Source organism: Mesocricetus auratus, unplaced genomic scaffold (assembly GCF_017639785.1).
Source record: "Mesocricetus auratus isolate SY011 unplaced genomic scaffold, BCM_Maur_2.0 Super-Scaffold_100011, whole genome shotgun sequence".
NCBI classification, from domain to species: domain Eukaryota; kingdom Metazoa; phylum Chordata; class Mammalia; order Rodentia; family Cricetidae; genus Mesocricetus; species Mesocricetus auratus.
In genome coordinates, this window is record NW_024429195.1 from 44982625 (window position 1) to 45005312 (window position 22688).

The 22688-nt window shown below is 53.0% G+C and overlaps 1 protein-coding gene across 2 annotated transcripts; it reads right to left on the bottom strand.

Annotated features, from left to right (window-relative positions):
- Positions 1–120: 120 nt before the first annotated feature.
- Positions 121–22500, bottom strand: Ctdsp2 (CTD small phosphatase 2). Of its 2 annotated transcripts, none has more exons than XM_040754772.1 (8): positions 22206–22500; positions 9162–9307; positions 7461–7499; positions 7015–7116; positions 6289–6345; positions 4163–4255; positions 3889–4093; positions 121–3744 (listed from the first exon to the last, which is right to left on the bottom strand). In XM_040754772.1, the coding sequence occupies exons 1-8, from the start codon at positions 22267–22269 to the stop codon at positions 3722–3724; spliced, it is 729 nt and encodes a 242-aa protein (XP_040610706.1). In that variant the 5' UTR covers positions 22270–22500; the 3' UTR covers positions 121–3721. The 2 variants fall into 2 exon arrangements, with proteins under 2 accessions (XP_040610706.1, XP_005079841.1); XM_005079784.4 differs by having other exon boundaries at positions 3889–4074; positions 22206–22479.
- Between the last annotated feature and the right edge of the window lie 188 nt (positions 22501–22688).

Below are 22688 nucleotides of genomic sequence, written 5' to 3' on the forward strand. Positions count from 1 at the left end.
CAACCTTGATCAGAAAGCCAGTGCACGTCCTGCTGGATGCTACAGCTTCATACGGGAAGGACAATGCCCAGAGTGACAGGGGTGGCGGTGGCCAGGGAGGCAGCAGTCCCCACTCTTTCAAAGGTTTTAAAACCAGCCTTTATTAACTAATTGTAAGTAATACAAATATTCCAAAAATATAAACAGACTCTTAATGGCATCCTACATTTCAAGTTTTTGAATACAATAAATGTATCAAATCATAAGCAAGGTGGTCAAGGATCCCATAACCCAGTCACAGTGGGAAGCAGACCCCTCCCCTCCAAATGGCATCTTTTGAAAGAGGAAATAGGCAATTCTGGGGGTAATTACAGGCAAAGAACATCACCAGCCTGAGAGAGGCTGTCTCAGGAGCTGACTCTGTACTAGCGGGGTAGGCAGAACAGCTGGCCAGACTTGTCACCTCTTCTCCCTGACGTCTTTACTACCGATGTTTTCTAAAAAGGAAAGGGGAGCTGGAGGTGTAGCTCAGTTGGTAGTGCTTGTCTGACACGAATGCAGTCCTGGATGTCACCAGCACCACATGAGCCAGCACTCAGGAGGTGGAGGCAGAGATCACAAGTTCAAGATCATCCTTGGCTAAACAGTAAGTTCTAACACCTGCCTGGACTCATGAAACCCTGTCTGAAACAAAAAGACAAAGGTAAGGCATTAAAAAAAAAAAAAGGAACTGAAAAGTAACTGTGGCTAAGTAGCCTAAAGGAGAAAACAGGCTAACCGTTCTCATACAGTTAGTCAGGTTGACACGCTGGATGCAGAACATCCACGATCGGGCTGCACTGGCACTGTTAAGAGGCCTCTGGAACAGGGCAGGGCAGGGAATCACTCAGGATCCATTTCCCAAGGAACGGTTGCCCTGACAGCCCCATGCTTTTAGTACGAAGCTTTCTGAGCCACTGTTAACAGAAGGGGCTATACAATTACACAGAAATCTTTGGGAGGCAGGAGGGAATGAAACAGATCCCTGGTTAAATGAAGGCAAATTCACTCAACCTCTTTAATTAGGGACCCATGGGCCTACAGTGTCCCCTCTACAATGTGCAGAGTGGAAACCCTTACCTGGCCCTTTATCAAACTGGTCCTGTGTCCAAAGCTCCCCCTATAAGAGGGACACGAACATCAGGCTTTTGATTTAGAAGCCCAACCAGAGAGACACACTGTGTCCCTGAAGAGGCACCTTAAAGAGCTGACCCTGACAGCTGGGTACATTGCTGGCGTGGCTCGAGTGGGTGCGGACACCAGGGCAGGTGGTCTAATTCAGGTTCCTGCAGACTAGTCTGCAAAGGGAAGGCTAGTGGCAAGCCGGCCACAGATGAGCTAGTTCCTGCCCAGCCATGCCTGCTCTCTGCCTGCCTGAGTTCTCCGAGTGGCACCCCCAAACCACCACCACTTGCCTCTAAGACATGAGCTAGTAGCAAGCAGGACAGGTCCTCTAGGTTTGGAAAGAGGGGTTGGCATCTCTGTAGCAGACTACAGGTGGGGGAAGGGATTCTGGTGGCAGAAGGGCCCAGAAAGCCGGGCTTCCTGCAGAAGCAGCAGGACTCCTCCATGAAGCCACTCTGGGTTTTGGTTGTGGATCACATCCAGTCCTTGCACATGCCCGACAGCAAGGACGGAGCACAGGCTCCTCCTCTAGGAGGTTAAAACATGGAGATGCAGACCAAGGCAGAAAGGGGCCTTGGAATTCAACTCTGAGGCTCTTATTGCTTAGTCAGGACTAGTCCTCAGAGCAGGCCTTGCAAGAGGACCCCCTCCTGCAATATTTGGGTGGCAGTAAGATCTGAAGCCACAACCAAGCTCCCGTATTCCTGGCTAGCACCTGGAGTGCTCTCCCGTCTCTTGGCAGGACCCCACAGGCACCAGCAGATAATGCTGTGGGAAATGACATGAACTCGGGAGTCTGTCCTGCTCTGTCCATACATGAAAGACAAGGCTCCACAGCCTTGGACTAAGGAGGAAGACTGCACAACGCTAGAAGGATGCCAGACACTTATCTGACAGGACACCAAGCCCCACCACCAGGCTTTGTTGAGACCTGCTAGTTCCCGAGGCAGGATCTAGTACACGGAAAGGAAACAATATTGCAAGGCTCCTGAGTGGGCGGAGACTGCACCTGAAACAATTCACAGGTGCTGGCACCTGCCTCCAGGAAAAGCAGAGAGCTAGGGCTAGGAACACCAAGGGGGGAGGGGACCTGACCCAACCCTGGGGGCGGGACTCAATTAAGGCAGTATTGCTGAGGTGGTGCCTCAGGGGCCCCTTGTGCTCCAAGTGAGAGCAGCAGCATTTCCCTTTGTCTCCACCAGGGGAAATCCTGCCACTCTTTGTTAAAGCCTGTAAGACTGAGAACTTGAGAGACCCCGAGTGCAGGGCGGTGAGGACCTCACTCAGTCTAGTTACCACCGGAGGCAGGAGGCATTTACCCATTTGGCAAAGCAATGACAACAAGACCTGCAACCCCTCAGTCCTGGGAAAGTAGTTCTCCCAAGGCCCTGGAGAGGAAGAGAAACAGCCAGAAAGGGATAAAGTTAGATCAGACAAGACAACCAGGACCAAAAGGAAGACACAATACGAAAGAGCCCTGCCTGGGCAGCAGGAGGGCTGGGGCAGCCTGGCAGCCCTCTCTGTCCTTTGGGGCTAATGTCCTTGCACCAGCACTCCCAGATCTAGTCAGGGAGGCGCAGTCCGCTGGCACATTAGCTTCCCTGTACCCTAGCACCTCCCGTACGCGTCTCAGGCCCCGGACTGCAGCTCAGCTGGACACAAACCAGGCCCAACTCCATGTTTATAAAGAGAATTTTAAAAAGAGTAGAAAGAACAGAAGTCAGTTCTGTGTCCTTTTCCAGGGGAGGGAGAAGACCTCCTTCCCCATGGGAGTTAAAGACTATGGGTAGGGAGTGCGAAGGCTGGCTTGGTGCTGGAGCCCGGGCAGACACAGCAGGGCCCATGGTGGCAGGCACTCTGCTGGAGCCAGATTGGGGGGGGGGGGGTTTGCACAGGATCTGGTGATTTTGAGCACTGGTTCTGCAAACACGTTCTCATCGTCCCTGGGATGTCTGCAGTTGCTGGCTAATATTTTACGTTTTCAGAAGGGTGTGTGTCTGGGGCATCAAGGCAGCCTCTGGCTTCTTTCTCCTTGACACAGGCCTTGTGAAACTGAGGAAAGGCCATGGTTTGGCAAGGGAGCCTACAACAGCTGTCATCACTGTAAAGCTTGACAACTCACAGGTCAGTAGGAAAGGAGACAGAGGACTTGGGTTGAGTCTTGATCTTTCAGCCTCTCTTCCTACTGGACACTGGACACCCAGGGCCATAGTTCACCATATGGGCACACTCACACATGCACACATTCTCTCTCTCCCGGAACCACACACTGGGTGCAGACAGCTCTGGACAGCTCCAATTTGCCTGCTCTGCATCTAAGCTGCCCTAAAGATCCTGTCATCATTTTCCAATGACGTCCAGACCCTCTCGGGCAAGCGCTCCAGCTCCTGCTCGGCTAGGTCAGCCAGGCTGATCAGAAAGGCACAGTGTAGCAAAGTCCCCTACTGGGATGGCCGTTTCTTGGAAGCAAGAAGGCTAAGGGGCCCGCAGCTGCCCAAGGCTGGTGTAGACATCATCTGCTCCACTCAACTCCTCAAAGATTGGAATGAGGTTCAGCAACTCTGTATCTGCCATGTCATCAAACCAGGACTGCACGGGCACCTGCGGTAGGGAGAAGGTGAGGTTAATCTGTTTGTCCTTCCCTTGCCGCAGCCACCGAAGGCTGCTGGGCCACACTGAGGTAGTGCACTCTGGTGAAGCCCCTCATCCCAGCCTGAGGCCCTTAGGCCTGTCTGGACCACTCACTGCATTCTCCGGGTGGAAGATGTAAGACGCAGGTGAGTTGTCCAGGATGAGGGTCTTCCTCAGGTCCCTGCCCAGGCGGCTGAGATCCTTGACGTAGCAGCCCTGGTGGAACACACAAGACTCCCGGAACAGGCGGGCCCGGAACACCCCACACTGGTCTAGGAGGTCTGTCACGGGGTCGGCATACTGGAAGAACAAAAGAAGCCTTAGCTTGGATGTGGTGCTGGGTCCCCCATGGGTGGCATATCTTCCCTCCCACCCCGCTGTCCGGTACCTTGGCCAGGCTGGCAGTGAAGAGAACACATTCAAAGAGCTCCCCCATGCGTCTCAGGAACTCGTCAACATAAGGCCTCTTGAGCACATACACCTAGGGAGGCAGAGAGGATGGCTGGAGGTACCCACAAGGCCAGTCCTTCCCACTGACAGAAAAAGCCATCAGGGCCAGGACCCGTGCCAAGGCCCTGGGAACCTCTGCCCACCAAGCATGGTTCTACCAGGTTTCTGCTGGCTCAACAGGCTCAATTCTAAACTACCAGGAAGGAATGCATACCACGTCCCAGGAGCCATCTTCATTCCGGGTGAACATTAGCTGCCTCCAGAAACAAGTAATCAAGAATAGGCCTCACACATGGAAACAGCCTATCCTGGATTACTTGAATCCAGCCACAGCCTTCACAACGACTTCTGAACTGGCTCCCTGCAGGACGCTGTGCTGTGCAAGAACCCTGATATTTCCCCGAACATACGTCCTCACAGGGCTTCTGTGAACACCACAGAGAAGGGCACACGGTGGAGGACCATGCCCGCATCGCTGACAGGTTCTCCAGCTGCTCATGCCCAGTGCATGATCTACTGCTTCCCACCTTCAGCCTACACAAGCGCTCCTTAGGGCCATTTCCTGAGAGCTCCTTGTCAATGTCATCCAGAACAGTGTGGCCTGCCACAATGTCTCCCCGGGCCTAATTAGCCACCAATTCACTAGGAGACTTCTCCCAGTTTAGCAGCAGGAACCCTTCTTACAACCACAAATTGCCCTAATCACCCTGCTACTCCTTAACTTCACAAACAAACCCCTTCCTCAATGGTTACTCATCAAACATAACCTCTCAGATCCACACTGGACAGGCAGTTCTCCTCCACTTAAATTCCATTACTCTTTAGTTCACGCCTCTATTACCCACAAGTCCCCTGCACATATTTGCCTATTTGAAGGCATGACCCATGAACTCTGTACATTCTTATTTCCTCAACTAGACTGCAAGGGATGCTGGGCCTAGCAGAGTCCACGGCTTCGCGGCTGTGGTACAGAGAGCCTGAAAAGGGAGACAGAGTATGATGGCAAACCCGAGAAGCCTCGAGCTGCACTTTGCCTGTGAGTAACTATGGGACCATCTGTGACAGCAGGCATCACATCTGCTGTGACATCTGTACCAACAGTCCCCGGCCCTCAGGCCAGCCAGCAGGCCCTCTAAACAACAATTTTGAGCATGTGGTCTCTTGGCACCAATGCTACATGATCCTTGGCCCCAGACAGAGCTGGATACGCATGGCTACAACTTGGGTACACGTGTACCTGAGCACTTACAGAACCCAGTGTGAAAACCCAGAGGACAGGAAGTCAGGGAAGGTCCTACAGGACAAGCAGGGGCGGCAGGGAGGAAGCCTCTAAGTGGGGAATAGCGCTCTTGGTTTCCTGCCTCTTACAGGCAGACACCATTACCAAGGAATTAAGAAAAAAAGTAAACCGGGAGGTGGTGGTGCACACCTTTAATCACAGCACTCGGGAGGCAGGGGCAGGTGACTGTGAGTTCAAGGACAGCCTGGTCTACAGGGTGAGTTCCAGGACAGTCAAGGCTACATAGACGAACCCTGTCTCAAAAGACAAAAAACAAACAAGAGTGACAGGTATAGGAGCTAGAGAGATGGTTCAGAGGCTAAGAGTTCAATTCCCAGCACCCACACACAGCTCACAACCCTCACAAAGACACACATTCAGGCAAAACATCAATGTGAAACACACAAACACAATTAAAAAAAAGAAAAAAAAAACGATGGATAGTGACTACTATTTAAAAATTTAAACAGGCTGGGCATAGTGGCACACGCCTTTAATTCCAGCATTTCAGAGGTAGTTGCAGGTCAGTTATGAGGCTAGCCTGGTCTACACAGCAAGTTCCAGAACAGTCAGGATTAAATAGACTGTTTAAAAAAAAAAAACCCGACAGTTCTTACGTCTGACTACAAAGAGAAAGCAGAGTGTAGGCTACAATCCAGTGTAGGACAAGAGTCTAGAGTAGCAACCACTAGTAAACGGGAGAGGCTGCAGAGAAGGAAAGGTAATAAATAGGTCACTAAGGTGATTTCCCCTTTGAGGCTGGTGTGGCCTGGTAGACAGCTCACCTGGTGAGTGGTCCCCTCAATCTCTACAGGCACTATGAAGTCAGCGTTGTTGATTGGCTGGAAAGCAGAAGATAATGGCATCAGCAGGCAGCAGACAGGAAGCTCCCACCACCCCTGGACAGCCCACTAAGCAGGTCTCAGCCAGCACAGGATGAATTAGCCCCTCCTGATCTGGTTTTCCCTGCTCCTCGGTGCCCCCTCGTCTGTCCTACCTGCCCAACTCCACCAGAGATGAGTTTCAGGGCTTTAACTTTGAGACAGGCTCTTGTTACACAACCCAGGCTAGCCTCTAATTCATGTTCCCACGAGCAAAGGACTCACAGGCACCATATGCCTAACTTTCTCAAGACAGGCTCTGACTGCAGTGCAGGTTATCCTGGATCTTGTGATTTTCCTGCCTCCATTTCCCAAGTGCTGGGATGGTATAAGGGCCTCTGTATCCAATTTAAGGCTTTCTTACGTTAAGAAACATACCGGTAAGAAAAGCAGAAGTGCTTTTCCATGCTAAGTGGAGACAGACACTGCATATAGGTAGTGAGTGAGTGCATGCGCGTGTGCATGGAGGGTCTCAACACTCTTCAGTATGGCCTCTGGATATGTGACTCCAGGGTAGCCTGACTCCTTCCCTCCATCACTCCTGTCTTCCCCTGCAGACCACCTCGCAGCACCTGCTGTGTGGCTCAGACATGTCCTAGGGAAGGAGGGACCGACCATATGCTGACTTACCTTAAAGGAACTATGCACAAGGGTTTCATCCAGGTCGATGACCACGCAGATCCTTCCTTGATCTTGCTCTGTCACCTCTGGGAGCAGGCAGGTCCCAGGGATCTGAAAGCAGAGGCAGTGTTGAGATGTGCCCACCAAGAAGCAAGCCCAACTGTCCCCTCAGCGGAATGCTACAAAAGCCAGGCTGCCTGGAGACAGTCACAAGCCAGGAGGACCCTGCTTTAAGGTTGAGAACAGAGGCATCAGGGTTGGTTACACTCTTGGGGACTGTTAAAGCAGCGGGAATATTTGGTGTCGGGGCTGGTGCAGGATAGATAGTGGCTTCCCCAACAGCTTTATAGGGGCCCTCAGCCAATACTCAGCACAAATGGCTTCCCAGAGAAGGGAGGTGGTCGCCCTGTCTGCCATGCTAGCCAGGGCCCAGAGGGTCAGCCAGATCCACATACCTGATAAAACTGGTACTGGAGACATTGCAACAGATCCGACTGTGGGAGAGAAAGGAGGTGATGAATGCCGAGCACCAAGCCACTGTCACCCGGCAGCTCCACTCAGGACAAGTGGTCGTTCTTGGGAGCTGGGCAGGAAAAGGGAAAGGCCTCCTCTCCACAAAGCGTGCACAGGACCTCAGGGACTCTGAGAATATGTTTCCTCTCACCTCTTTGGGGCGCACGTCATGTGGAGGAACATCGAAACATTGAGCACACCAGCGTAAAAGTGGTGCCCAAGAATATGAGGGAGAGTGAACACAGACAGATCACAAAGACAGCACTAAAAATGCTATAAAGTGACTAAGTATTCCAAAAATCCTAACTTAGAAAACCTAGATTGTCATCTGACCACATTTCTCCCATTTACAGGCTAGCAATTCCCATGGTTATATGCAATTATACATTCTGATTTAACTGGGCAGATAAGTATGTAACTTTATGGGTTTTTTCTTGTTTTTTTTTTGTTCTCTAAGGTATGAATGCTCTATCTGCATGTATGCCTGCAGGCCGGCAGAGGGCACCAGATCTCATTACAGATGGCTGTGAGTCACCATGTGGTTGCTGGGAATTGAACTCAGGACCTCTGGAAGAGCAGTCAGTACTCTTAACCTTTGGGCTGTCTCTCCAGTCCCCAGGTAAGTATTTCTTAATGCTACTATGAAAAATTAACTGCTTAGTAATACTGTCAGGTCATATTTACTCAACCATTCCCCCACTGGGTTCTGTGTGTACAGTCTGGTTTTGTGGAAACAGCTAGAGATGGTGGTGTCAGAGTCATCATTGGTGTTTAGAGAAGAATCCTATCGTGTTTGTTGGGGCTGGAACACTAGCCTTCGAGTCAACGCTGGGCAGTTATCGTACACTTTTAATCCCAGTACTCAGGAGGCAGAGGCAGAAGCAGGCAGATATTTGCTGAGTCCAAGGCTAGCCTAGTCTACAAGAGTGAGTTTCAGGACAGCCAGGGCTGTTTCACACAGAAACACTGTCTCAAAAAACAAAAACAAAGAGTCATGTTTTCAAGTGCTCACATGGCACAGCTGCAAATTGCTGCAAGGGTTTGTTTGTTGTTGTTTTGAGAAAGGCTCTCACTATGTAGCTCAGGCTGACCTGAAACTTGCTATATAGATCAGTCTGGCTTTGAACTCGGATACACCTGCCTCTGCCTCCAGTCTGCTGGATGCTATTGGGATCACTCAGAGCGTGGGCATTTTTAATTCCTTGGTTTCTACAGAGAAACTCATTTGGAAGGCAGTTAGTTTTGTTTTGTTTTGTTTTTCGAGACAGGGTTTCTCTGTATTGTCTTGGAAGCTGTCCTGGAACTCGCTTTGTAGACCAGGCTGGCCTTGAACTCAGGGATCCACCTGCCTCTGCCTCCCGAGTGCTGGTATTAAAGGTGTGCGCCACCAATGCCTGGCTGGAAGGCAGTTAGTTTTGAGTTCTAGACAATAATAAAACAGCTACCATCAGTGATTGACAAGGGGTACACTTATTACATTCCTGGGACTCAGTTTCCCTGTCTGCAAGGCATCTTTCAGTGGGTCCTGGCATCTGCACTATCTCAACAGCCCACTCCACAGATGACAAGTATGAGAAAGGAGACAGGCTACTAAGGGAAGAGAGGAAGGGCCTGTGGGCCAGAATGCCATCCCATACCACTACCTTAGCAATGGTGTTTGTCTCCTCCTTGTATGTGAGCTCAGTGGAAGGGCTTGACTGGCCAACATGCTGGGTGTGGAAACAGCAGAACAGGGCCTTGAAGATGTTCCGGCCCCGTGGTTTCTTAGGAGAGGACTTGGAGACTAGGCCTAGAGGAGAAGGAACGGCAAAGGCATTAGCCAACAGGACAGCAGTCTGTCAGCGGCCACCAACGCGCACACACCCTCAGGTCTGGGCTCTGCTGAGGCACAGTATACGGCTCACTGGACGGCCACATACAGTAACAGTGTTCCTTCACCTTCAGTGAGGAAACAGAGTGATCCCCACTCTCGGGTTTGGGAATGGGAGACCTGAGCTGCACGGGGCTTATCTTCATACTGGGCTGGGTACACGCACGCACGCCTCAGCGGCAGCACACTACCATCCATCTAAGTGAACCCACGAGGCCCTAAGGCCTCCTGACCCGGTCCCCAGCAAGACCCAGTTCTAGGAAAGACAGCAACCCATGGCACTGGCAACAGAACTGAGCCCACATTGCCTAAAATCTCAGAAGTTCCCCAACATGGGCTGGCTGGGCTGTCAGGGGGCGCAGGCTGCCACCAAGCCTGACAACCTGAGCCCCACCACATGGTGGAGGAAAGAAGAGCTCCCAAGCTGCCTAATGTTGCTTGCCTATGTGCATGCACGCGCACGCACACACACTGACTTGAAAAAATAGAAAGAAAACGAAGAACCCCAAGCCTCAGCTCCAAGGAAGAAGGCACGCTAACTGTGAGTACCCGAGTTTTCTTCTCATGATCTAGCCATTTTCCCACCCACCCACCCACTCCCACTCGAGGGAGCTGGCTGGGAAACAGATGTATTAAGACCCTGGGCCCCGTGCATCCTGAAGCCTTCCTTCAGTCTTAGGCTAAAGCTTCTGCTTCCCAGACCATGGCTGTTCTGTTCTACCCTGGCCACCTGGGTTTTGGCAATACAAAGCCACTTTCAAAGCCGTTGTCGATGCAGCCCCAGAAAGGCTGAACTGATCCAAGGCAGGGAGCAATGGGCTTCAGATTATCCCTTGCAAGTTCCCTGACTCCAGAAGCTAACTGCTCTGGTAACTGCTCCACAAGGAGCGGCTGAGAAGAGCATCGCAGCCAGGAGGTGGCGCTGTCCAACCAGTTATGGAATGGTCTCCAGCCACAAGTCCCTCCTCCTGGGGGTCAGAGTGACCCAGAGCCTATGTGAGACAAATTGTAAAGCAGAGGGCCAACTGTGCAGGCAAGGAAGTGCCAGCAATGCCTTTGTGAGGGAAAGCAAAGCGAACAGAACCAACCCCCATTTTCTCTAGGTTCTTCTCGGGAGGGGAGACAGCGGTGGAGGCCACCCAGGGACATCTCTTGCTCTCTCAGCCCCTGCGGGGGTTCCTTGGGGAGTAGGTGATGGCAGAGGCACACCCTGAGACCCAGGGAAGAGGAGAAAAAACAAACCATTCCCTGGATCCAGGGTCACTATACAACAGTCAGTAAAGTGGGGATCAGAGGCCTCCGCAGCGGGGGATGCAGAGCTCTTTCCCCCACCCTCCTGGGTTAGGCCACTGGGCAACTCTCCAAAAGCAACTGAGCCTTTCCAGGAAATTGCCTGGAAATCTGGGCATCACTTTTAAGAAGTGAAGTTAGAGGACCAGTTTTGATGTGGCTTCCTCCCCGTGTGTGGATTCCAGGCTGACGTGTCAGACCTGCTGGACGGCACACACTTCCCCCTGAGCCATCTTGCTGGACCCTCTGGCATTACTTGCAGCCTCTTGGCTACATGTGAAGAATTAAGATTTCTCTGGGCATTTTGACGTGAGTGCTTCTGCCAAAACCTTCTCAACAACCAAATTCAAAGCCAGGCCCAGCACTCAGTGACAGTGGGATTCCCTGCCTATTCTTAGGAAAGGAGCACTCCCAGAGTCTTCTTACTCATCTCTGCAGAAACCAGCGAGAAGGAGCTGCTTCCTCATCTTCCCCTGCCCCTCAGGGACCCAGGCCAGATGCACACACAGCTCCAAGGCGGAAGCTAACCCTTTCCTTGGTTTATGATTTCTTCATGCACAATCACAATTGGAGGCCTCACCCATGCAGAGTCTGTTTTGGGCTTTTTTTTTTTTTTTTTTTTTGGTTTTACGAGACAGGGTTTCTCTGTATTATTTTGGAGGCTGTCAGTCTAGCCTAGCCTCGAACTCACAGAGATCCGCCTGCCTCTACCTCCCGAGTGCTGGGATTAAAGGTGTGCGCCACCACCGCCCAGCTCCAGAGTCTGTCTTAAAAGGCCACACAACCCAGGCTTTCCTGGAGAGGCCATATCAAGAATGTGCTCAACATCTTAGTATAGTGACAGGTACCGTGGAGGCTGTGGTAAAAAAGGCAGCTGGCTGGGGCCACAGAGAGGCCCAACAGACACCAGCTTCCCAGGCCTAAGAGGGACCTCGAACTCCGCATTTCAAGAGATCACAAGCACACGGACCTTGAGAGCAGGCTCTCAGAGCAAACACCCCACACTCACAACCGTGAGGCTGGCCTAACCCCCTTTCTCTCACAGGCCCTATCTCACAACACCCTTACTTTTACAAACACTACTCTTGAGGGTCATCAGGGCTGAACTCAGCTTCCCCCCAAATGGCTGCTTCCCTTCAGGACCAACAAAGGCCTCCCGTTATGTCCAGCAGCCTTTGGCCCCTGTCTGGCAGGCCTGCCACTCCTACAGCAAGCGCTATGTCCTGGAGAAGCTGCCATTCTTTTGTCACAGCCCAGAGGACTGGAGACAGAAGAGCTATGCGGAGCTGAGTGACTGGAACGAGCCACTGAGGCTTTCTGGGCCACAGACATATATATTTACAAAGTACAAGAGTCATACCAGACCTGAATTCTCACTAGGAAACCATTTGTGGGTCCTGCCCTCACCTCACCCCCCAATTTGCAGGAGGGAAACTAAAGCAGTTAATCAACCTGCAGAGGGGGTGGGTATGTGTGTGTGGTATGGCAGCAGTCAGAATTTGAGCCCAGAGTCCAGGCTCTCAGGCATTTTCTGACAGTCTCTTGACAGGGACACTGTACATTGGCCATGCAGCACTACTAGGCTTGGGCACACACGTGGGTCTCTTCTCTGCTCCAGGATAAACTGTGAAGGATCAGCTTGGAGCCTCACCCCCCCACTCCCTTCAGTACTCTTGGGCAGGTCAGTGAGATACAGAAGGAAACACAAGGCTGAGACTCAATTCGGCCCCTCCCAACCACAAACGTGTGTCCGAGTCCTTCCATGGCTCCTTACAGTCTACACCACACTGCATCCCTGCTAGCCAGGGGCAGGCCTTTCCAGAGTGTCATGGGAGGACACCAGTCTACCTCTCCAGGAGAGGAGCACAGGCAGGAGCAAGAGTGCTCAGTGCTGAAGGAATTTACTGGGCACAGTATCCCTGACAGGGAAGGCAAGATCCCCATGGAGAGCTACTCAGCCCCCCCCCCATAGATCCTGCCTGCTCTACTCACCCCAAACCCTTTTTTTTTTTTTTTTTTTTGGTTTTCCGAGACAGGGTTTCTCTGTATTGTTTTGGAGGCTGTCCTGGAACTAGCTCTTGTAGACCAGGCTGATCTCGAACTCACAGAGATCCGCCTGCCTCTGCCTGGAGTGCTGGGATTAAAGGTGGGCGCCACCACCCAAACCTTTAGATATCTAAAAAGACCAGCAAAGGCACAATGGGGAAGCCACCCTAAGTAGAAGGAAGCAGGGGACAAAAGACTGGAAGCCAGCACCTGCCATCACTTCCCCCATTCAAGGCTACTAGGTTTCCTACTGAAGCAGACTACAGAGAGAAGCAGCTGGGGAGGTGTCCCTCCACTTTGGACTTTCTGGTTGGGGTCCAGGCTCCGCCAGCTACTGATTCAACCATGTAGCCTCAGTTTCTTCATCCATAAACTGGGATAGTAGCAAGATGAGTACGGTCCTGCACAGCCTCTAAAACTAAAAGCTGCATTAACCAGCAACAGCCTGGGCCTTGTTTGTAGGCTTCAACATTAATCACTAATTGGGGATGACATCCAGAAACCCAGCAACAGGGGATAAGGGCCCTCCCATCCCACCATATGGTTGAAGCTCAAGGTCAGATGAGGGGTGAGTACCCCACCCACCTACTCCCCCATCTGCCAAAAATTTTATTCCCACTCCCAGCTCCCCCAAATGGTACCCTCAATGTGACAAGCATCACCTGTCATCAACATTGCCCCCTCCCTCCAAACCCCATACCCCCATAGCCTCGGTAAACTCCCTGTGAAAACCTCTGCCTGTAAGAAGCATGAGTTTGCACACGGGTGCACAGGTACTGACAAACCCTGGTCTTACCAAGGTAACAGTATTTTTTTTTTTTTTTTTTTTTTGGTTTTTCGAGACAGGCTCTCTCTGTGGCTTTGGAGGCTGTCCTGGAACTCGCTTGGTAGTCCAGGCTGGTCTCAAACTCACAGAGATCCGCCTGCCTCTGCCTCCCGAGTGCTGGGATTAAAGGCGAGCGCTACCAACGCCTGGCAGGTAACAGTATTTTTAACCTTGGAAGGTCAGATATCACGGTTGCCAGTAGCCAAGTTCTGTATCCCAAAGAAGGAACGCCTCACAGGAAATACATGCAGTCCCAGATTAGGCAGAAGGCAACTCCGAGCTATGGGATTTTAACCAGTTCATTCACAAACAAGGATGCCTTCTTGGTTCAGGCTCTTCCCCTCAACACCCCCAAGTACCCCCAGCTCCCGTCCCCCCCCCAGCTCAGGGCAGGAGCTCTCACTATAAAATGGCCTCTCTGAGTGGCCTCCCTCCCCTTTGCTATTGGAGGAAGGAGAGTATTTGGAGCATTTCCGGCCCTTCTTGGCCTGCTGCCTGGGCCCAGGAGCCAAGGCACATCTGATTGGGGCTCCCTGTGGAGAAGAGTCCTCCCAGGTTGTCAGCAAGAGGCATCTGTGTCTTGGCTGAGGACAGGCTCCCAAGCGCCAGGTGTACGGCAGGGCTCTTTGGGCCAGCAGGTGGGTGGGCAAGGAGACAAAAGGGGGTAAGAGATGCCGAGTCAGCCCCACAGGCAGAGAGGACCGCAAACAGCAGGACGGTACACCTCTTCACGCTCACGGCCCAACCAGAGACGTGTTCCGCTAACAAGGCAGACAGGGCAAAAAGCAGATGTGTGAATCTCACTCAAGGGCAGCTTGTGCCACAGGGTCTGGCTCACACTAGCAAGGCCTACGCCGGGCTTCGGTGGTCCTTCACCCTGGGCAGAAGGTCTCCTCTCTTCCTTGTGTGTGGATGTATTTGAGGCAGCCCATGTAGACAGGCCTAGGGAGGGGCCAGTGGTACATTACCATGCCTCATAGCCCTGGCTGCAGCTTCAGACCTGCCTCTCAGGGTCTCTGATCTGAATTTTAGGGAACAAGGATTCCCAGACAACTTGATTTTGGAAGGGGCCTCTAACTGAATTACTGACAAGAAATACAGGCAGCTTCAATAGTAAATAAATAAAAAGTTTAAATGTGTGTTGGAGTGGGGGGGATCTCCAAAAATAGGTTCTGAACCAGCAAGGACAAACCTGAAATGTCATTAAAAAATGGTAAGGGCTGGATCCTACCTAGCAGCACACAGTGCCAGCTAGAGCAGGGGTGACATTGCCAGGTACTGGAGAGCAGCCACGTTAGCTCCTCCTGAGGAGGCAGTGCAGGCTCACATGAGGCGGGCTAACAGGAACCACACAATAGGACACAAACACCACCTTGGGGGCAGCCCAGTGCTCTTAGCTCTCTGCCCCAACTTCTGGACTACTTGGGTTTTGTGGAGAACCAAGAGAAGTCGGGCCTCTTCTCTGGCTCCCTTCCCTGCTTTAGGTTGACAGCCATAGCAGAAAAGCAGAAACAGGGCAAGGAGCCATAGGATGGATCAGTGAACAGGAGAGTGTCTACCCAAGGTGCCACTGGCTCTGTGGGCAGAGGTGAAGCTCAGCGGGTTGGCTCTTCACCAAGTAAACATGTGGCCAGGAGCCTCAGTTTTCCCCATCTGTAATATGGGGAAAGGGAAGAGGACTGCTAACTTAGAAAGTGAGGATCTTAAGTGAGGGCTATAGACTGTCCTGGGGTAATGGAAGCTGCCTGACAGCCGCCAGGCACCAACCAGCAACAGAGAACTTTCAAGTGTGCATCAGCCTTGGAAGCTTCACGTCATGACACCACTGAGATTTATTCCAGAGGCCACACAGCAGAACCAGCAGGACAGGGACAGGCCTGGGAAATGGTCTTTTCTGGCACCCCACAAAACCCATCAGTCTGTGTGTCTCTGCCTCAGAGGCTGGCCAGCCTGTTCCTTCCTCAGGTTCTGGCCTCCACAGTCATGTTCTGCCTACTTCCAGGACCCCTGTTCCTTCCCACTCACCCCTGCTTCCCTTACTAGCCCACACTCTTGTCTTCTTGAGCAATTAGTTCTCAGTAGCTCTTGGTTCTTCCACAGGCCAATGGGAAGGCCTCCCCTGCCAGGCACTCTGGAAATGACTTCAGAGCCCTGCAGACTGGCAGCACAGACGAGCGCTCAGGGCCTGGGCAAGGGTGGCTTCCACAGCCCAGGTCAAGCAGGACCTTCCAGCCCTCAGCAGACTCCTCCTGCACCTGGCAAGTGGGAATAATTTCTCTCTCATAAGGTTGCTGAAACAAACCTCTAGTCACAGAGCCACGAGTGTTCTGTAATGGCTGTCACTATTACTGAGTAAGCAAGGACAATTACTCTGTCCAGTCACTCAGAAAACTCTTAAGTTCCCACAGGAGAACCACAGGCTTCCTAAGAGTGAATCTGAACCCGGAGGGGAATCTGCTGGGGCTGAGCAGGCAGTTGGCCTCTCTGCTCAGCTTCCTGGCTCTTCTCCCAGGGCACCTGTCAGGATCAGGCCAGCATTTGGAAGACACTCGCCTGGCCCACCTGCTGCGCTGAGTCAGTGGGTCCCAGGTGTGTGTGGGGAGGGGCTGGATTTTTAGTGTCATAGGAGGTTATGTGTGCGTCCCTGGCTCAAAGCCAGAGAATTCCAAACCCCTTCCAGGGTTAGAAGGCAATTCAGTCAAAACCTCTTCACACCAGATCTGATAGGCTCAGACCCTTAGGCCTGGGAGGAACTGGACTCTGGATTGTCTCCAAGTCAAAACCAAACCTAACCCTAACCCTGGTCAGGAGAGCTGAACTTACAGTGTTCCTCACCTTCTCTGGGTCACCATGGAGGAGGGGCCTCCTTCCTCTGCTGTGGAGACAAGATCAGGCACTGTCTCTTTCTGTAGATCCCTATCACACAGCCCTTTTCTCACTGAGTCCAGTCATGTGTGCTCCCTGGGAGCAGTGCAGGTGGATAGGAACAAATTCAATAGGAAGGAGAGTATTAAGATTCTAAGGGGAGGAAGTGGCCCTCCTCCTATCACCCAGGATGAAGAGAGAGGGGAAAGGAGGAAAGAGAGGGAAGAGAGGGAGAGGAGAGGGGGGAGGGAAGGCGAGAGGGAGGGAGGGAGAGATTCTTAGGAGCACTGGAAGGAAACCAAGCGTTCAAGGCTGACTGGTAGAAAAGCTAAACAGTACGCAGGCGCCACGCTGCAGGAAAGGGGCTGGATGAAGGCTCAGTCGGACCTGAAGGGCTGGACAATCACACAGGAACCTGTTCTACTGGGCCTCCTTTTGATCTGACTGTTACACGATCATCTGCGCCCAGCTGGGGACGAGCTTTCAGTGCTAAACAAGTGGGAGAACCAATCGAGAACCAGAGCTGACCAGCTTGAGACATGATGAAAAGCAGTTATAATGCTCACTCAATGTGTTCTATGCTCAGACCAAAGCCATAAAGGCAATGATTAAGAATATCTACTTCTTGCTGGGTGGGCAGTGTAGCTATGGCTTTAATACCAGCACTTGGGAGGCAGAGATGTCTGTGAGTTCGGGGTCAGCCTGGTATACAGGGCAAGTTCCAGGACAGTCAGGGCTATAAAGAGAAACCCTGTATCCCCTCCACAAAGATTATCTACTTCTCTATAAAATCTACCTTTCTCATTCTTATTAAGATTACCAAAAAGATGGCTCAATGGTTAAGAGATCTTCACAGGACCCAGATTAAATTCCCAGCACCAACAGGGCAGTTTACAACTGTCTGTAATTCAAGTTCCAGGGGATCTGACACCTTCACACCAATGCACATAAAATCAAATTAAACACACACACATACACAGAATACTAAAAAAATCCAAATCTCACTGAGGTCATTAACTCCCAAAGCAAAGAAATATAGTAGCAGCTACTATGATTCCAGTCCTCACCCCCGCCCCCAAGCACAGGCACTGGCTGGAATGACTGAGGCCCCATCCCAAGCCACATAGGCAAAGAAGTCGACTATAGGAAAGGAAGACCGTGGCAGGCTCAGAGGCTGACCCTTCCAAGAGGCTCAAGCCCCTCCTCATCAGCGTCTCCTACAAGCCCAGGGCATCTATCCTTAGCAGCAAATCCACATGACCAGGTACTGTTTACAGTACGTCCTGGGACAATGGAGAGAGAGGGAGGACAGATAGCAGTCAAGCTGCATTTAGGAAAGATTAACATTTATCAATCATCTACAAAGTCTGCATTAGATACAGATAACATTGCTCCCATTTCACCAGCAAATTGCTAGTGTCTAAGTAATAGTCTCATTGCCAATAAGAGCAGGGATTTGAACCCAAGTCTGAAGCAATCAACTTCCACTGCTGGAACAGAAACAACACAACCCTTGGTCCCACCTCTTCGTCAATCCAAGAATCAAACATCCCAAGATGGAAATAAAAGATAATGCCCCAACTGTTCTCAAAGCTAGCAGGAAGAAGATAAAGGAGGGGGTGTTCTATCAAGACTACAGATACCCACTTGACACCCAAAACATCGCTATTAATTCTCCACAGAAGGTTGGGAGCATCAAATCATGTTAGAAATTCATTTGTCTGAGCCAGGCGTTGGTGGCGCATGCCTTTAGTCCCAGCATCAGGAGGCAGAGGCAGGCAGATCTCTTTGAGTTCGAGTCCAGCCTGGTCTACAAAAGCTAGTTCCAGGGCAGCTTCCAAAGCCACAGAGAAACCCTGCTCAGAACGCCCCACCCCTCAAAATTTTTAAAAAAAGAAATTTGTCTGGTATCCCAGAATGCCCCCCCCCCCCCTTTTTGAGACAGGGTTTCTCCTTGTAACAATCCTGGCTGTCCTGGAACTCACAGAGATCTGCCTGCCTCTGCCTTCTGAGTGCTGGCATTAAAGGCATGCCCCACCACTGCCCAGCTTGCATTTCCTTTGATAAAATTCACTAAAGGGCTGCTAGGAAGGCCATACAGAGAGCCAGCTGCCACTTTAACTTTCCCGCCACCTCTAGCTGGGAGGAAGGACATAGCCTACTCACTGCCTTTCTGTCCCCAGGGATTCTTCATCAGGACTCTGAAGTCTTGCTCAGTTCAAACCTCTCCAAGTCAGCTGCCAAGCCTCAGGCTCTGTACATTTACAAACTCTGTTGTAGAATAGAAGCAATACCCTGGGGTTCTTACAGTGGAAGCCAACAATCACTTAGATACTTTCGGCTTCTCTCAACCTGATTCCAGGATTGGGAGGGTCCAAAGACTGAGGGTGCCTCAACTACGGGGAGGGAGTAAGACTGGGGTTGTCATCTCCCTCCCCTGAAGGCTGGCCAAAGAAGGCCCTACTCAACAGAGGTGCCAACAAAACTCCTTTCAAAGCTTTTCCCATGAAAGGCTTCGATGCAACTACAGGGAAAGGTGTTTTTCGTGGCTTAAGAGAAAAGGGCAGAATCTCTCCCTTCTGCAGACAGCTACAAGAAAAACTTGTCACCATGGGGCTGGAGAGATAGCTCAGAGGTTTAGCCCACCAGCTGCTCTTTCAGAGGACCTGGGTTCAATTCCTGCACACACTTGGTGCCTCACAACCATCTAAATTCAGGTCCAGGGCGTCACATGCATTCTTCTGATCTCTGTGGGCACCAGGCTCCCACATTATATATGGACACCCACAGGCCAAACACTCACAAACATAGAATCAATCTAATAAAAACCTGCTATCATCCCTCCTTTTAGGGACAGCAGTACTGGAGAAGAATCCTTAGTGTAACTAGCTACTAGACCCCACCCAGAACCAGATATGAGGACAGCAATCCAAAGCTTAGGTCATTCTTCCAAGAGTGGGCACCGGGTCTATCTATCCCCTAACTAGTCATTTCTGACTCTCCCAAAGTCCTGATAGGTTATTGAGCTGAGAGGGCCCCACCCACTCTCTCACATTGGCCTATCACAGGGTGGAGTCTAGCTTCCACTGCTTTCCCTCCCATCTAAGCCCAAAGCACAACCTGCTAGAATGGGGTGACATCGGGGTGACATGGTCGCCCGAGGCTGCAGTAAGCGCCCCTTCTTGCTAAACGGGTACTTCTGCTGTACCAGGGAGGGGGCCATCTCCCCCATCTGCCCCAAAGATGATCCAATTTTGCTGCTTTTACCATCACCGATTTCAGCACCTGTTTTACTTCCCCTACTGTAGTTACTTCTGAATCATCAACACACCAGGCGGTCTTAAAGCTCAGAGAACAGAAGCTAAAAAAAAAAAAAAAAAAAAAAAAAAAAAAGAAGAAATCTGCAGTGGTAAACAAGTTCACTAAGAGACCACTCAAGCCAGAGGCAACTTGTTTCTTTCCAGACATCAGCTCATTAACACTGTTCCACAGTCCTTCGCTCTTCCAAAGGTAGATGAGGGATGGGTATGGGGAGGGACAGGGACTCCTAAGGGAGAGAGAAGGACACTGCTCCCTCCCACTCCTATGTGGTGCAAGTTTGTAAATGATGTGCAATTCAGCTGGCTGGCTTGGCTGTTGGGTGCCCAAGCAGGGGTGGGGGGCGCCGACGACAGAAGACCCGACCGACCAAGAGGCTGCTGCCTGACAATTCAGATTCCTCCAGGGAGAAGTCTGAAGGTCAAACCACACACAAAAAAGAAAGAAAACAAAAAACCAACCTCAAGAAAACCAACCAACACCGGCAACCTGACACTGTCAGGAAGCCAGCTGCTCTACTCTCGGCCGCCTGTCACTCATCCCGCTGGATGAGAAACTTCAGCTCTGATTTGCTCCGGGGCTGCCATGGCACAGCCAGATTCCTTCTACCCTGCAGGGGCCTTGCCACCCTCGGGACGCTGGAGGAGACCCTGCATGGGAGCGCTGGGTGGGAAGGACTCACTGGCTGACACTGGTTTTTACCACTATGCCACCCCAGGTCCTTGTCCATCCTGATTTCTTCACCTCGGCCTGAAGCTTTGGGGCCTTTTCCTGGGATGAGGTTGTGAAGGGAGCGGGAAGGCAGGCTGCCTTTGCACTTCCCAGCACAGAGAGAGCCCACCCAGCAGAGGCGGTCAAGTTGCTGCCTGGATCACACTGCTGGGTCAGCGACGCAGTCAAGAACGAACAGGGACCCTGGCAAGGAGGCGGAGCTAGCAGGACTTCATCTCCCGGCTGCTTTAGAGGGCCAAGAAACACGAACTGCTCCCCTTTCCCCCATCCCACTAAGGAATTCCAGAGAAGCTGGGACACCACCGCAGCAGCTTTGCCCCTAGGCTAGGCAAGTTAGGGAGACTTCTTGGAAAGTAAACCCAGGAAAAAGTGACCTGCTGATTAATATTAATCAACAGAGGGATGAGGACGGTCTCCCGGGCCGCACAGCTGGCAACCTTCCAGGATCCAGGCCTCAGTCTACTCAAATGTGGCACGGGCCTTCTACGCCCACATTAGAGAGACAAGGCAGCAACGCTTGAGATCTCGTCCCAAGAGCGTGCTCTACACTCTGCCTCACAGCCAGGTGACCGCAGTCCTATGGGAGCCCTCTAGAAAAAAAAAAATAACAAAAAAGCAAAAACGCTAGTCCTTACACTCGACGGAATTTCTATCAGCTATCTTGGACACACTCCTCAAGGCCAGATGAACATTAGGGGAAGAGTTCCAGGGTACCCCACTGTGATCAAACCGAGCGATTCCATCTTCTCGGCCCCAACCTGCTCCCCGCCCCCGCCGGAGGCCCGAGGCCTTCGCGCTCCAGTCCCCAAGCGCACGCCAGAGAGGGCCTGCGACACCCCCTCCCGTGTTCTCCAATCCGACCCTCGCCCCCCAAGAAGGCGGGAGTCGCGAGCCCCTGCCCTGTACAGACAACTCGCACTTTTTCTTTTTTTTTCCGCTGCGCGATTCAGAAACACGCCGGGTCCGATGCCATCCGGCGAATTATGTAACCAGGGACACCGCTCGCTCCCGGGCTAAACAAACGCGGCTGCGTGCGTGCGTGTGTGGTGTGTCTGTGTGTGGTGTGTGTCTGTGTGCGCGCGCATCGGCGGCCCCGGGGGAGCGCACCGGGCAGGGAGGGGCTCCGGCCGGGCCTCGGGTCGGGCTCATCGGCTCCGCCAGAGTCCCGCGCCCAGCGGTGACCACGGCCCTCCCCCTTCCCCACCGCCTTCGCCGCCCCGCCTCGGGCCAGTGAACTTCGTCCCGAGTCCCCGCGCGCCGCCACGGCCGAGCGCCCCGGCCGGCATCCCAGGCTCGCGGGGCCTGCGTGAGAACTCCGGTCCCGGCGGGGTTCCAGCTCGGGACCCCCCCTCGTCCCCTCCCCGCGGCCCCCCGGATAGGCGCGCGGCGCGGCGGTGGCGGTCGGGGGGGGGAGGGAAAAGTGACCACTCCATCCCCGAGCCGCGGGTGGGGGCGGCGCGCGCGGGTGGCCTGGCGCGACGCGCGCCCCCGGGGGGAGGGGTGGCCGACGGGTGACAGCTGCGCGGATGACACCCTCCCGCTGGGCGCTGGCAGCCCGGGCCTCGCTGGAGCGCTCCCCCGACACACACACACACACACACACACACACACACACACGGGTGGGAGCGCCGACGGGTGCGCCAGGACTGACGGACCCCGGGGTCCCGCCGAATTCTCCTCCCGCCCGCCCCCTCCCCGCCCGGGGGGCGACGCAAAGTTTTTGGGAAGTTGCGCCCCTACCTTGTTTGGTGAGCACCAGGGCGTCTTCCCTCCGCGCCTGGGTGATGATGGAGCCGTGTTCCATCTAACAATCCCGCGGGCCCGGGCTGGCTGGGCGGGAGGACGCGCGGGCGAGCGCGCAGGCGGGCTGGGCTGGGGGGCCTGGGCGGGGGCCCGTCGGGCTCCGGCTCCCGAAGACTCCGACTCCCACAGCCGTTCACATCCCCCCCGCCTCACGTTTCCTCCCCGGGCCGGGAAGGGAGGCGGCCTACACAGAGGGCGGACGGCCCAGGCGGCGGCTCCCCTAGTGCCCCCAGCCCCGATCCCCCGGTGGCAGCTCCGGGCTCCTCAGTTTGGGTCCAACATGGAGAATCCGGAGCGAAAACAAGAGGAGGAAATGGGACACGAGGCGGTTTCCAGGCTCCCCCCTCCCCTCCGTACTCCAGATAAACAACCCGCGGCTGCAGCGCCCACCCCCGCGCTCCTCCCCGCTCTCGAACCGGC

Bases quoted from the DNA above. Each gene is read 5' to 3' on its own strand.
- Ctdsp2 (XM_005079784.4), bottom strand. From the start codon at position 22,269: ATGGAACACGGCTCCATCATCACCCAGGCGCGGAGGGAAGACGCCCTG. The intron at 6,346-7,014 runs GTAAGTCAGCAT...TCTGCTTTCCAG, and splicing joins TTGTGCATAGTTCCTTTAAG to CCAATCAACAACGCTGACTT. The intron at 3,745-3,888 runs GTGAGTGGTCCA...TCCCTACCGCAG, and splicing joins TCTTCCACCCGGAGAATGCA to GTGCCCGTGCAGTCCTGGTT.